The following is a 16764-nucleotide window of genomic DNA, read 5'->3' on the forward strand; positions in this document are numbered from 1 at the left end:
GAACACTCACATCCTTCTTGAATTTTAGTTCCCCTTTAAAACCACGTATTGGTGACTTTTGCCATGTCTGAAGGGAAAACAATTCCACAAATCTATGCATTGTATGAAATCATTCTCCATTAAGCCTCAGTGGATTTTAATGGTATGGTGCGTGTGCGTGCATCAACATTACCCACATCATGCTTGATTTTATATCTATCATGGCTGCCTTATCTGCCTTTTTTCAGCAGCCCTCCTCCAACATAAGGAAGCTCTTCCAGTTTCATATCATTTTGGTTATACTTTTCTGCACTTTTTCAAGTTGTATGATACTTTTTTGAGCCATATGAATAAGCACTGTAGACTTGTATCATTTCACGCTTGTATCTTAATTTATGAAAAGGTTTAACTATACTGTCCTACTGAAATCTCACTATCTAGACAAGGGACAAGGGAGTAGAGAGTAATTTTGTACTGTATCTGGTGCAAATGATTGTAAGAATTGCAGCGTTTGGCATAATGTTAAAAAACATCTCAAACCTGCAACAAAAATAGGTGTTGGATAGTGTGTATGATGAAAAACTATAGAAAAATATAACAGAAACATTAACCTGTTTTCATCTGGAAGTGAAGTGGATAGAATGCTTAGAATCCCTAGTTCAGGGATAAGTAACATGTGGCCATCCAGATGTTCAACTCCAACTCACGTTTGCTGCATTTTCTCCAGAACCAGTGGCGGTAGTGTTGCTTGTCCCCTATAAGTAGTGAATAGAGCAATATGTATCAGAAAAACTGTCGGGCAATTTGAAATATATATGTGCTATATGCTGCAATGGAATTAGTATGAAAAATTGCCTTAGAGACCACATGTCTTCAGGCAAGAAAACACTACAATGATGTGATTTTATAAATAAAGATTCTGATCAGGAAAGAACCAGGAAAGGAAAGTAGAATTAAAGATTAACAAAAGAAAAAGCTCAGAGAATCCATGCTTGCCAAAGAAACAGAACATCTTGGAATGTTGCTGAGGAAAACTGACTAAAAGCCACAGCCTTTAAGTGTCTAAACTAAGATTAAGTTAGAAAGTGAGCTTCTAGCAAAGCTCAGCTCCAGAACCTTTTGGCACTTGGGTTTGTTATATAAATTGTAAAGTATCTTCATGATGGTTGTCTTTTGAACGACGTTTATGGTTTGCCAAAAAAAGTACCATGATAACAACTAAGTTCTACATCCAGGAAGATTTGGAGAGAGAAGAATGTTGTACAACTGGATTTTTCTTCAAGAGTTCCATTAACTTTAATTAGTATATTTCTTATAATACTTTTCTTTTAGTCTCATGCAGAAACCTAAAAAAAGAAAAAAAGTCAGCTACTTCTTTGATAGCAGAATATCTTCCTAATCATTCTCAAGGTATGCATAGCCCTATAATCTGAATAACTTTTAAGTGGTGTGAATTTTAAATAATCTGCATTATTCACATACTATCAGCATGCTATCAGAGTCCCTCTTTTGGGGGAGACAGGCGGTGGCAAAATTTGATAAAATAAATAAATACTACTAGCATCTGGCCTGTCTGGCTCCTGGCTAGGGGTGAATCTTTTATCTATTTTTGCCCCATCTTTGTCTGTGGAAGTCATTTCTCAGTGTAATATAGGGACTCCCACCCATGTGACTTTAAGGCGGCTTTAAAAACATACCTCTTTCTAGTGGTCTGCAGTGCATAATTGTTTATTTTTAAATATTTTACTTCTGCCACAATATTTTAACTCAAGATTTTATATATCTTGTATATTTTAACTTGCTGAGAGGGGCAAAGAAACTGGTATCAGTATGATCTCTCATATCTATATAGCCAAGGGGAAATTATTCAGAAGACTGCAAAAATGTTCTCCTTTCCATTCATTTTGAAACATCCCAGTATGGATGTAAGGGAAGATCTGTACTTAATCTTTGCTAGCAATACATATTTCTGCCTCGTGGGTGTTAGCACCTGGATGGTATTTTTTGGGTTTGGAAGCTTCATTGGGAAATGACTTGAAACCCCACCCCACCCCACCCCAAAGCAGTAGAAGTCCAGATCACAGAGGCAGTAGCAGTCCAGGTTATGGGAAGTAATTATCTTGCTCTATTCTGCCTTGGTCAAGCCTTACTTGGAGTATTGCATTCAGTTCTGCATACTGCAGTTTAAAAAAGACATTGATAAACTGGAGCAAGTCCAGAGAAGGACTACCAAGATGGTGAAAGGACTGGAAAACAGGTGCTATGAGGAGCAGTTAAAAAACCTAGGTATGATTAACTTGTAGAAGAGAATGTTGAGAGGGGACATGATAGCTGTCTTCGATATCTGAAGGTGTGGTGGATTTCAGTAATGCTGCTGGTTCTCAGGAAGGAGGGAGGACATTCCAAGGAGGAAGGCAAGGTAAAAGGAGGCACAGTCCGGAATTGGAATGTGGGAAAATTAAGAGGTTCAGAATAGCCCTGCCCTAGAGCCTCCCCAGGTTATATCCCCTTAAGTTAGGTAGAGTCTTTAGTCTGGCAAGATTCTGTCTATATGGTGTAAGCAAATAAAGAAGTGAAGTTTGGCTGAACTGAAGTTCTTGGGCTGGGCCTGACAGAAGGGCTGTTACATCATAAAGGATTAAGACTTATTCTCATTTTCTCCAGAAGGTAAGACCAGAAGTAATGGGATGTAGATAACTTCAAGGATGTAGATAAAGATAAGACATTAGGAAGAACTTCTTGAAAATAGGAGCTGTCAATCAGTGGAATAGGTTACTGCATGGAGTAGTTTCTTTCCCTTCATCGGAGGTATTCAAACAGAGCCTGGATAGTCAACCATGGTGCAGTGAACACCGCAGTGTGCAGGGGATTGATGACCTCTTAAATTCATTCTATCTCTATGATTCTAGAAAAGACATCCAGAAGACAGTGGTAAACTCCTTCATATTTTTGCCAAGAAAATTACATGGGTATATCCATTAAGTCACAAGGAGTTGAGTTCAACTCAAAAGAGACATTACTTTTCATGCTTCTCTACTTCTGTAACCATATCTCTACACTTCCTGACATTATTCCCTTTGAAATTACCAGATTGCTTTCATTTTTCTGTTTCTTTTGGTTATCTTCCTTTGCATATATATTTCTCTGTACCCAAGAGATTCTCTAGTAATACAAAATTTCGGTCTTGTAGCTTGGATATTGGAATGAAAAGTATGAAGTCAAATACTATTTTTTTCTGCAACAGAGATTTTTACATGTTAAGACACTTTGTACATAGTTAATTTATGAATGCAACACTGAGATACTACCTGCAATACATTTTGAAGCTATGCCTACATTTGGGGCTAATCTAAAGTTTCCTCCAAATCCCCGTCAACATTTCAACATGTTGCATATTTATGAAAGTCTTTCAACTTTTATACATGTTGAAGAGAATTTTCAAGAGAGATGAATACAGTGTCAGCCCATGATTTTAGCTACAATGATCTTCCCCTCCAAATATTAATAAATCTCATTTATGCTATGCATGTTAAGTCATATATGATTAATATTATTCCTTTATTCTTTTCTGTAATACTTATTTAATAAAGATTCTGGGCAGAACTGAATCTAGCCTGGTCCATGCATGAGGCAAGTAAAAAAAAATATATTAACCTGTAAATACTACTGTACAAGTACTACTTGAAAAATGCATACCTGACATTCCATTTATACTATCATTTGTTTCTGACAAAAAGTTTAGAAATTACAAGAATGGTTCAGCAACCTTTGTGGCAGTAAAGCCCACAAGTAAAAGGCAAATGGACAATTGATTAGGATAGAAAGATGGTCAAATATAGAAAAAGCAGAGAAGCTACAAAATTTATTTTCCAACAAAATAACTCTCCACAAGCTGTGTAAACTTGTCTTACTAAAACAAATACTCTAGAACACAAAAAGTTTACATTTCCAGTGAAACACTCACAGTCACATTTGCTTGTGTTTTTAACTTTCCTGGATCCTCAAAAAAGAACCAGCAGATTGAGGCTTTCCCAATTACCCGTTAGCCGTAAACTTTCTCGTGTCACTTGCCTGCAATCTTGAACTTCTGAGTTAAAAAACAGCAAGAAAAAAACCCACATAGATTCTATAATAATGTATACTTGGGGCTGATTGATGCACTATGATTTGACCCTAATTTCCTCATTTTGTTGTTGAGATCATGCTTGAAGTAGAAGATGGTACACTTCTTGTATAAGAAAGAGTAGCCATTCAAACTCCTTCTTGACAAGATCTCATGCCTAAGCATACACATGGGATAATTGTGGCAGATTCATAAGATATGGGATGACCCTCAGGTATCTCTCAATATGCCTTCCTCCCTCCCTCCCTCCCTCATACACACACATACACACTCTTTCAGACACACAGACCATGTCAATCATTGCCTGTCAAGTTGATAAAAAAAACAGCTGTGTGCTGTCAGAGCAATTAAGTACTGTGCACAGCAGGACCATTTACAGTGTCACGTTATTTTTGTCATAGATTTAAAATGCAAAGATGATACGTTTGCAACAAGAATCCAACCTGTTATCTAAAGTGGTCAGTCCTATTTACACTAAGTACAAGAAAGTATGTCTAGAGTGAACACTGCTACCCATTTTCCAGTCGCCTGTATTTCATAAGCAAATCTGCTGACTTGGCATTAGGATTCTAAAACAGTGTGATCAATCTTATGTAAGAAGGTGTCTGCAGAAATAACATTTATAAACTGCCTATACAGTACACAGTACCAGTACATAGAAAAGAGATTTTGACTTTATGATCCCCTGTGTATAAGGCAAGACTGAATTGTTTAAAAATATAGTCCGCTAGAGGAACACGCAACAGAAAGTGGTTCTTAAATCAATATGCAAATCAGGTGCCTACAGATTAAAAAAAAAAGCCAATGAGAGCTTCAGTTTGAATGTGCCGATTTTGGCTTGCTGAAAAATGGGGAAAAGTATTAAACACTAATTGTATTTTATCTAAAAACACTAACACCACCTTGATGGCAACAGATATCTGTTTAAATGGCAGCTACCAGAATCAGTTTGGAAAAAAAAATAGCATAGCATAACTTCAGAAACCTTGCAGTTGTACTATGCCAGTGTCTTACAGCATTAATCAAAATGAAAATTCTATTTTATGCCATTGCCTTGAAAGCACCAGCACTTTAAAATCAGCATACAAGATACCACATTCTGCACTGAAAAACTGAGATTATTTTTAAGGAGCTTTCTCAATTCCCAATTTCAAAAGAAACACAAAACTGTCAGAGGCAAGTGTTACTGATGGATATACACATCTCTCTTCCATTCCACTGTGTCACTACGTTTCTTAGGTACCACTTCGCCATCCCTGTCACAGTACTGGTCCCTTGATTTATGACGGCTACGTTGTTTGTTGCCTTCATTGTGGTCCTGTTCTCGGTCCCTTTCCTTTGATCGATGCCTTGATTCTCGATGTCTGTGATCACTGACCCCATGGGGCTCATCCCTGTGATTGTGATCTCTATGAGAATCATAGGGTTCATGTGTGTAGTCCTCTTTTGGTTCTATATATGCTGAATCTCTGCTGTCTTGTGTTTCTGAGTCAAAAGTTTCTTGTCGAGATAAACCACGGCTAGTCCCACTACGATGGTTATGATGATGTCCTGAAGAGGAAGAGCGATGCTGAGATTTCCTGGTGGGTTCAACTCGTGCTTCTTCTTCCCCCTGTGAACCAGTTCTTTCAGTGGCTGATTGCTCATTCCTCTGATCAACTTGAGAGCCCTGATCAATACAACAGAACGATAAATATGCATTAGCAAATTATGTACAGAAAAGTCTTCAACATTCTTGAGCAGATTTGTTCTAGAATCCATGTTCCAGAATAATGGCTTTAGGGCAATTATTTATGGCCAGCCACTTCAGTCTAATTTAATAATTCAACCTTTATCATCAGTGTTTCTTTACAGCATAAGTGAAACTTCATTCCAAAAAGAAAACAAAGTCAGTCAGCCCTTATTTGTTTCCTGATTCATCCTAACCTCTGGCAGTCATGCTAATTTTTAGAACTTTCTGTTTGGTCCCCTCTCTGAGCCCAGACACTTCACACAAAAAGAAAAAGTGCAAATACGGCAATCTAAGGTTCAACCAGGTACTAAATAAACCTCAGAAAGTTTTAAGAGCAAGCACCAGTGAAATAAAGACCACTGCAAACAACAACAGAACCAGAAGATTTTCAATGGCAAAAACAGTATTTTGTTCTTAAAATAAGATTCATTAACGATTCAAGCTGTATATATACCAGTAATTGAAAATGGAAGTAAAAAATGACCAAGCACAATCAAATCTCATGTTCGTCACCATAAGGTTTTGAAATTATTGAAAAATGGCAATTCTTTACCTTAGGGGTGTAGCTTTATCAATCTTTTATTAATTTCAGCAATAAAATCACTTAAAAGCAAATAACAAAAAACTTTAGTTATTGTTAACAATATGCTAATATTTACATTATCCAGTCTGTATTATCAAATCTATATTTAAATTAAAGCAAGAACAGAATTGTTCAGACATATTCTAGACTTATCCCTTCTAAGAAAGTAACTTCTTCTTAACTCTGAAACTCGTATTTGATCTTCAGAGTAACGTTACATCTAGTTTGGTATATCTGCAAGTGGACTGTTAATGTCACTGGAGGGCTTGGCTTCAGACCTGAATTTGATAATGGCAAATTTTCCAACTTGTTCCATGGGAGTCAATTTGATTTCTCTTGAAAAGGCCACATTAGATCCCATTATCATCATTTTTCAAAAGTACGTTAGAGAGAAATATTCATGGAGTGATTTAAATATTCATGGAATGATCTGAAAACTAAGGGAACATCTACCATGATTTCATATTGGAAGCTACGCTCATATTTATAATATAAATAACCAACCCAGTGCACTGTATTTTTAAATGACCATACCTGTAAATTAACATTTGGCCCTGGGTTGATAGGAAGAGTGGCAGATGCCAATGTGCGAGTGAGGAGCTGATTAGAAGGGTGGCTGCTAGTGGGATGTGTGGCCTTCCAGTATGCTTCCAAATAGTCAGCCAGGTGTTCACAAGCATCTTCAAGCTGATTCTCATCCAGAATCACATCAAACATTTCCTTATAAGAGGGAAAAAAAGCAACACAAAAAACAAGATCTCAAAAACCACATCTAATGATCAGTGCAAAAGCAGGATATACATGATTTTAGAATAATGAATTCAATATAAACTTGTGGCTTATTTTAAGGACAAAACTAAACCACAAAATCTTAAAATGTAGCCCTTAAGAAAAATAACATATATCACTCTAAGAAATAAAAAAAAACCATGATGTAGGCCGCAGAAGAATACTGCTGGGATATGAAACACTCCTTATTCTTCCCAGACACTGTTAAAAGGTTTAAAGCCAATGACAATCCTTTTTGGAGTGCTAATTTTAAAATCTGGATGAAATGACTAAAAACTGCAGTTCCTCCTTGTTCTCCTCTATTTCAATTTTTAGCCATCCTAAATTCTCTACATCTGCTACTATATTATCTGATCCAAAAATCAATCAGAAATTATACAGACTGAAGGATTTCTATCATTCCAGTTATCTTATTAATATAAAATTGATAAGGAATGAGTCTTGTTCAAAATGTGTTTGGCTACCTTATTTACAGTTTAGATCTTTTATTTCTAAATTAAGAGGAAAGCAAACAGTCCTTTGACAAACTTTGGAGCAATAGTACTGAATCTTTCAGATTCATCTAAAGGACTCATCTCTAAATTATATACTGTATTATTATGGAACAAAGAGATCAGCCTATAATTGGTTTGAAAATGGCTTGGGAAAAGGATTTCCAACAAGAGATTAGGAAACAAAGGTAGAATAAATATGGAAATGAAAACCAGTCCAAATTAAATAATATTTTCTTAAATTATTCCATACATGGTATATGACTCCATATAAAATAGCATGAATGAACCCAAAAAAAGACCCTTTCTTTGTTGGAATGGGAAAGAAAGCTTATTTGCATTTGTAGTGGTCATGTCCCCTTATTTTTTTCTTTCCAATCTGAGGTGTTTTTGGAGATTGCTAAAGTCATAACTCAGAGGATGTGGTGGATTTCAGAAATGCAGCCGGTTCTCAGGAAGAAGGGAGCACACTCCAAGGAGGAGAGCGAGATAAGAGAAAACACAGCCCAGAAATGGAATGTGGGAAGACTAAGAGGTTCAGAGTAGCCCCACCCTAGAGCCTTCCCAGGTTATTCCCCCTTAGGTTAGGTAGGGTAACTTTAGTCTGGCAAGATTCTGTCTATACAGTATGAGCAAATAAAAAACTGTATACAGTATATAATTTAGAGATGATTCTTTGTCATTCTTGGACTGGGCCTGACAGAGGATTAATATGCGTCCACAACTCGCTTTGCTGAATTTACTTTCAGGGTCTAATGCAAATATTTATTCTAAAGAATTTAGTAGTATTGACCACTGCTAGACTGCCTATAGCTAAACGTTGGAAAGATAAAATTATGGTGTTGAGGCTCTGGTACCAAAATGTCTGGCATATTGCCACAGCAGAGAAATTGACCTACACTCTACATCTGCATACAGGTCAAGCTAAAGTTAAAGCTTTCTCAAATATATGGTCTGATTTTATATCTTGTGCTAACCACAGGAACCATAATTGTTTTATGCCAGATGAATATAATAATATGTGAGAGGAATACTACAGAAATATTCATATTTGGTTTCATGAACCCTCTTTCTTGTCTTCCTTTTTTACCATTTTATTGTACTGTTTATAGTTACTATAAAACTTTAAAGAAATATTTTTTAAAATGCATGATTTCTATCATTCTAAGACTTCAACTACCAACCCAAAACAGAATGAAATACTGTACAAAAGAATATAAATTTACAGGCAAATTCTATGTACTAAAATTAAATGGCTAAAGGACACAGATGGAAATGAAAATGTGTCACACTGAAGTACATTCAGAAGCGGCGATTATACAATGATATTCAAAACCGAATGACCGTGTGTGCAGACACATGTTCCCTGTGTGAGCCTTCTTCTCAATCCAGCTGACATAACATAGACACTCCCCACCCCCCAAACCCCCCCCAATATCTTTGGTATTTGAGACAGGTGTGGCTAACCTATAAGCCCATATACCACATATGGCCAAGGAACCCCCGCTGAAGTCTCCAGAGTGGACGGGGACAGTCAGTTCAGATTTTTGAGGGGTGGTGTTGGAAACACAAGGCTTAAGACACAATGTTTGTCCCTAAAGCTCCCAAATGAAAAAGAGAGACTAAAAATGTCAGCCTTACACAGTGACATAACATCCTAGGCAAGGCAGAAGGAAGAAATGTAGTCCCAGTTAATATTGCCCATTTAAGACGAAAGGCGGGGGGGGGGAGTGTAGTTTTCTGTTCTTTCCCAGCCAGCTGATTTGATTACTGCTTTTAGCAGAGGACACTGCATTCATGGTCTACTACTGCATCCATTACTGAACCAGAGATTTTTGTTCTCATAGCAAGTATTTGTCACAAAAACGAACAGCGACAACTATAAAACATGACAGCTTGTAAGGATGTTTTTTCCACCCATATATATTAAGAATGACTCACTGGAGGGCACTGAGCCAGTTTATCAGCTGCTACCATTTGAACATTAAGGTGCTTAGCCTGAGATTTGCCTCGGGATTTTATCAGTCTCTGTAAAACCTGTGGAAAAGAGGTCTGTGGTTAAAATATAAAGTAATAAGAAAACGAAACAGTAATGGGATATGATACTGCACACACAGCTATCATTTCAGAATGCTCCAATTCCGGTATCTTGGAGTTAGAGCATAGTGATGACAGCAAGGCGGGGAGGGTTATGTGGGTTAAAGAGAAGGCTTTTTTCCCTCTCAAATTTGGCTTCTGGATTGAAGTCAGTAGCTAATACAAAAGGAATCAATGATTCCATGAACAATTTCATCAATTCTTAATACACCCCCTTTTCCCTTTATGTAATCCAGGATACTCTATCTCCAGATTAAATAAGAAATGTGAGACTATGTGAACAATTCACTGAAAGCTACCCATTCAACGATGATCTTTTTCTACACACAGTGGTTCAAAATGATAATGTATTAATAGCAACAGTTTAAATTCCATGTGTTTTCACAATGTAATACGTGAAGGAAAACAAAAAGGACAAAGAACAACCAGATGAAATTATTTACCTTTGGAGAAGAAATCTTTACATACACTATAATGGGTGCCAGGGAGGTTTTGCCAAGTTGAGCAGGATGATTAATAGTATCAGCATCAAGTACTACCAACTGTAATGTTCTTGCTAATTCAAATATTCGTTCAATTTCACTCTGAACTTCAGCTGCAAAAAGTACAGAAATAATGTAAGTTTAATGTACATAGTATCAAACACTGAAAAAATTACTTTGGCTTTTATTGCACATATTTTACATTGAATAGGATTATTGAAAAAAAGATTAGGCTTCCAGTGATATATGTCTTCTACTGTAAGTGTACACTCCTGCCTTGCAAGTAGATGATACTCATTTTTATACCAGCCATGAGACCTTTGTATCTACACAACATATGACCAATTACCACTAATAGGTTTTTAGTCTAGAATGCCCAATTCAACATAATTCCTGAGTCACTGATGTACAGTATGTTCTCTCATCAGACTGAAGTTTTGGCAATAACAGGGCCATTTTCCACCACTTTGGATACTTTAACAGAAACCAATTATCAAAGCAGAAGGAAAGATGAAACTGTCCTGGACCATTTTTATCCTCATTGCTATTGTCTACCTAATACCCAGCGGACAATCCTCAATGAAGCAACCAAATACAGCTCTCCGTATTTCTATCAAGTCATTTTTTTATATCAAGAATTGTAGGTGTCCTATGATTTTGCACTAGATTACTGTCAGCATTATTGCAATGGTAATTGTGTTGGCTGCCATGACCATGCAATAGAAAGAAAAAATATGAATTTTATTTATTTTTATATCCTGCCTTATTTTTATAAATACCTCAAGGTGGCGAACATACCTAATACTCCTTCCTCCTCCTCTTTTTCCCACAACAACAACCCTGTGAGGTGGGCTGGGCTGAGAGAGAGGGACTGGCCCAAGGTCACCCAGCCGGCTTTCATGCCTGAGGCGGGACTAGAACTCTCAGTCTCCTGATTTCTAGCCCATTGCCTTAACCACTAGACCAAACTGAAAACCAACCAAAAAAACATTCTTACTGCTTATAATATATCATTAATATTTTACAAAAAAAGTCAGAAAGTTATTACTTTTAAGAGGGACAGAAACTTTTGCAACATGTCACATGAGAAAAACACACATGATAGACTCAATCAGTCATCTCCTTATAGATAATGCTGGGATCCACTCCCCTCTTCTAATCTGTTCTTTGCCCAACCTATACCATGCCTCCATTTTAGCCTTCTTGGCATCTAAAAGTCAGCCATACAGAGGTGAGGGAAAAAAAAACAGAAGAGGAAATACAATGTTGGATTTTCTTTCAAGATTGGTGCACTCCCCTGTAGGGGAAATCTGACTCATTCATAGCCCGCGGATGCTTGGTCTAATTTGACTGCTTTCAGTCTTCATCTGTAAATATTATTGTTCAGAGTAGTTATGACTATTTTGGTTTGTTTAATGTTTTGCTTTATTAAGCAATAAAGAAGGCATATTAAAAAAACAAGAAAAAGAAAGCAAGAAAAAAGAATAACGTACAAAGGTATAAACAATGGATTTACTAATGTCATGGAGGTTATAGTTTTTCAATATATCATCACTTAATTGTGAGTGAAAATATTGCAGTATTTTAAAAGATTAAAAATCACTATTAAATTCTAATCAAAGCATGAACATCAGTATAGTCAGGGCTATTTTGTTAAGAAACAATGTGTCTTAAAACAAAATTACAATGCAGCAAAAACAAACCATACATGAGAGACACTGATTTAATAATGAACAACATAACACAATACCAGAAAAACATCATCACTGAAGAAATATGAAAGATTCAAATGAGAAATGTCTATGCTATTTCCAGACACATATTACAGATGGTCTTTCAGTGGTAAAGCAGTATGTGGCGATACAAGTTCACACTGGGTTGCCCTATTATGGCACTAGATGCATATAACTCTCTACCCTTTTCCAGTTAGGCCTCAATGACCACAAGGTCTCTTCATACACATCCATTGCTCTGTTGCCTGAAGTATTTCTGTTATTTTTCAAGCACAGTATTAAAATGGTATTGTATTTTTTAAAAACAAATTTGGCATGTCATATATCTTCCAACAAACTAGGTCCTCTTGATACTCCTACTTTCATTTGAAAATCTGTCATCAAACAAATCCTGAAATTCAGAAAGCTTGACTTTTCAAAGAAAAAAATAATGTTAAAGTCATACGGTGTAGACATTAAAATGGTCAAGGTACACAACATTAATTATCTTAATCAGAAAAAAATAACAAAGTTCAGTAACTAAAATTCTGTGGCACAACAGAGGCCACAAAACATATTTCAAAATAGGAGGAATCAAATGTTTTTCAGATAGGGTTTAATCATAACCCAATTATTTTAAAGGTCTCAAAGAGCATTCTGACAATGAATACATCTATCAGATGAGGATATTTTTTTTTTGCCAAATAAGGCATCTATTTAGTAGCATCTAAGAGAGAAAATGGCACAGGCTCTTCAAGAAATCAGAAATCCTGAGAACACTAAATTGTCTTGGAACAAATTAGTTTAATAAAGAAACAGGGGCATGTATCAGTCTAGGGGAAACATGTTGGCAAATGCCTTTATATTGACATAGTATGGGCATTTGCAGGGCAAAAATTCTACTCTGAAGAATAATGTAATCTTAGCCAGGGATATATTAGGTCTATGAACAGTTCTTAGCTTTTTTTTTTTCTTTTTTTAATCAGGTTGAAAATAACATTCTCTAAATTGCAGTAGACCAAATTGGCTGCAAATAAATAAACTGGCTACTAAGCTGGCTGCAAATAAATGGATATAATAATGTGAATGAGTTATATAAATTTTAATTTTGTACAGCAATAGATCTCTAGTGTTATTAAGGATGAATCAGTGTGTGTACTAAATCTAGTTTGCATGCATATCTTTGACAGAGAAAAAAATTGCTGGATGAATTTTGACCACTGCTTAATAGCACAATCATGTAACTGTTATTAAAACCATTTAGACATCACATTATAAAAACAATCTACATAATATATATAGCAACAAGACAAACACAGCTTCAAAGGCAACATTTTCAAAGCAATGTACCTCTTTTGTGCATGCAACAATGTGGGTACATATAGCCCAATTCCACAATGGACAATAGTGATCACAAACAACATGCACATCTACAGTTTTGGACCAGTGCAATACAGAATTCAAGTATCCAGATATCTCAAAATCTAGTTATCAAATCTTTTTGTATCAATTGCAGACTGATTGCTAACATTTAAAAGTTTAAACTGGCAACATCTTCTAGAAAAGAAATTCAGTACAAACTATGATGACTTGTTTTTGCCATTACAAAACCTTCTATCAATAGCAGATAGTGGTTTTGTGAGGTACAATGCGTACTGAACACGCACAAAAGAAAAAAATAACTAGCAACCTTATATACATACCCAAAACATCTGGAAAGGGAGGGCATTAATGAATGGAAAAACCCAAGAGAATCAGGATCTTGTCCAAAACATACAGAATGAGATAAACTTACAAGGACAATTAGAAATGTGACATACATGGAATCAAACAAGAAACAGGGTTGGATCTGAGACTGACAAAGAAATGAAGCAAAAGCCACATATTTGGTTCAGCAGCATTTACAGATACTATGGACATATTGCAGCTACTGAAAGTAAATCATGTGTTTTGAGTGAAGCCGATTTTTCAAAGGAATGTACTTTCATACAACTTTTTAAAGACTAGTCCTTAGTAGTCTCTAATATATTTCCATTCAATATATAAAAGATACCTAGTGCAAATTGTTCAGTACCAACCTATCTCAAAAATGGAAAATGAAGAGAACGACAACATGCAGTCTGTATTAACAAAGCTGGGTTGTAGTATCTCATGAGCATGGCATATATAGTATAGTTGAGGAGCTCTTTTCCCCAAAAGATTCTTAGAACATAATTCTTTACTTCTAATGACATTAAGTGAACCTGGAATAGTTCTTTTTTGCAAATAAATTGTATTCTCAGGCACAGAGTGATTATACATCATGCAACAACTTTGAGAAAGTTAATGTCTAGGTCCAGTCAGTTCTTGGATGGAAATCCAATGTATCTACCTGGAAACTCAATGTATGCATTTTGAACTCCACAGTGAAAGAAAAGCAGGATATAAACATTTTACTGGAACTTGTTATGTATTATATACTGACACATTAAAGACAAATACAGTTGGAATCCAAAGAGTTAGTTTAGATTTTTGTTTATCGCAAAAATGGACATATTGTAGTTAATGGAATGCACAGAAGAGTTGATTATTCTCTACCCTAAGAAAGATTTGCAGTAGGAAGGTAACAAAATTAATACCACAGCTAAAAACCAATAAAAGGTCTGACAATAAATAAAAGTTACTTATATCTTTTTGCCTTCAAGTCAGACTTGACTCCTGGTAACTCATCCATGCAATTTTCTAGGCAACATTTTCAGAAGTGCCTAGGAATGAGAGAGAGAGAATAATCCAGCTGGCGACAATGCCTAAGGCAGGACTAGAACTCAGGTTTCTCCATTCCTATCCCAGCACGTTAACCACTAGGCCAAACTGGGTCTCCATTTTATCATGCTATAATGCTAATATGCAATTTAATTTTTGCTATACTCCTTGAGCTACAACCATTTGCTCAGCGACCTTTCAAAGTTACAGCTGTGCTGAACAAATGGTACTTATGCCCAGTCCCTGAAGTTATGGCCGTTGCAGTGCCCCTGGGGTCACATGAGCAAAACTCAGGCACTTGGCAGCCTGCCTGCACTTATCACTTCAGGGGGGCTTCAATTCCCCCCACTCGCCTGTCTTCCCATCTCTGCCCTTTTGGCCACCCTACACAGTGGCACTCCTTGGTGGTGGTGGTGCTGGGGCTGAAGTAGAGGCCCAGGCCTTCAACAGTCTCAGGTGTCTGCCACTGCCACAGGCCTCTACTTCATCCCCAATGATGCTGCATGCTGCCTCAAGCCCCACACCGCAGTGAGCCATCCCAGCACTACAATGCAAAGCTCCAGCTGCCCCCTTCACCCTGAGCTCCTCTTGCTCCACTGGCCTTGCTGTCCTTCGCTCTGCTCACCCTGCTGGCCCTGCCGCCTTGCACTTGCTCACCCTGCCACCCCCAGCTGATCTTCGCTGTCTTCCTCCCACTGCTGTTGAAGTGCACCTGGCCTGGCCCTATGAGAGGCAGCTGCTGGCCATGCCAGGCCTTTTTCCCAAGGCTGCTCACACCATTCTCGCAATGCTTCAGAAGCCTTCTAAAACCTCACGAGAAGGCTGCACCCATCGTTCTCCAAATCATGGCCTTCCTGAAGGCTGAAATGGTAGATATTCACCAGATTTACAATGTATTTGTTATATTTGCTTTAAACCATGGCTGAGTAATCTATTCTGCATCAACTTCTGATGGCCTCTTGTATGGCCTGTTCTTTCTTTCTCCCCACACTATCCTGTACTCCCAAAGTCTGTTAATCAGTTGTTCACAAGCTGCTACTATTGTGCTGAGAGAGAAAACATAGTCTTCAGAAGGGTCTCTAGAAAGAGTAAAGTCTCATCCCCTTCCTCCCAGCAATTGCGCTCATGACAAATTCTCATGTTACGTGCCATCCCAGCCTGGAAACAGATGTATCACTTGAGCTTAAAACTCTTTATTATTTTTAAATTTGTACTTTAGACGTGTGAAAAACTCCCTTGGGGGTATATAAGTATCTTGTGGGCAAGCAGAATTTCCATGGCTTTGGTGAGCATTGTAAGGTTTGCAAGTTATCTCCATCACATAGTTTATATCCCTTTTTGGTTTTCTTTACAATCCCAAAGTGAGAAATCATACCACCATTTATATTTAAGCTTTCTACCTACTGCACACATACAGAATAAATGCAGGTCAGCAACTTTGTTCAACAATTTTCAGTCTGCGCAACAGTCATAGGCTTTACTAGGGGTATCCAAAATTGGAATATAATTATCGCCCAGGGGACAAGGAAAAGTATTACTTGTTTCACTGGATAAACGATATGTTTTTTTTTAAAGAATATTTAGATCAAGCATGTTTGATATCATTAAACTACTTAAGGAATGCCCACACTGAATGATCACAGATTTGCAAAAGACAAAAGGCATTCTTTGACTGCATGTAGGTCTTGATTAGTGTGGTTAATGAATCCTACAAAGTGGTTGCATTATTCGAGTTCTCACTATTCAAACTGATCTTTCAGTGGAAAACATGGCAATTGGATCCACCTCAATGGAAATAGGCAATGAAAAATTTTAAACATAAATATTTATATGAATATTAATGAAATACTACAGTAAGGGATAAAAAGAATATACTTATAATTTAAATTGATGGTTAACAAAGTCACAGAGTAGTTATAGAAAGCAAAATAAAAACAAAAAATTCTACTGTAGATTCAGATGTATTCCAACATCTTGTCCTATTTTAGTGTTGCAATATCCACATTCAATTACATCAAGTATTTGCTCTAATGT

The 16764-nt window shown here is 36.8% G+C and overlaps 1 protein-coding gene across 2 annotated transcripts in view; it reads right to left on the reverse strand.

Annotated features, from left to right (window-relative positions):
* Positions 1-3815: 3815 nt before the first annotated feature.
* Positions 3816-16764, reverse strand: part of CACNB2 (calcium voltage-gated channel auxiliary subunit beta 2) — a 156827-nt gene continuing 143878 nt past the window's right edge. For both annotated transcript variants that reach the window (XM_063303547.1, XM_063303548.1), the window contains exons 11-14: positions 10238-10389; positions 9639-9734; positions 6952-7137; positions 3816-5771 (exon numbers count right to left, since the gene is read on the reverse strand). In XM_063303547.1, the coding sequence (XP_063159617.1) occupies positions 5286-5771; positions 6952-7137; positions 9639-9734; positions 10238-10389 (920 nt within the window). In that variant the 3' untranslated portion in view covers positions 3816-5285. The remainder of the gene's footprint in view (positions 5772-6951; positions 7138-9638; positions 9735-10237; positions 10390-16764) is intronic.

The sequence above is a fragment of the Candoia aspera genome, chromosome 4, assembly GCF_035149785.1.
Source record: "Candoia aspera isolate rCanAsp1 chromosome 4, rCanAsp1.hap2, whole genome shotgun sequence".
Lineage (NCBI taxonomy): Eukaryota > Metazoa > Chordata > Lepidosauria > Squamata > Boidae > Candoia > Candoia aspera.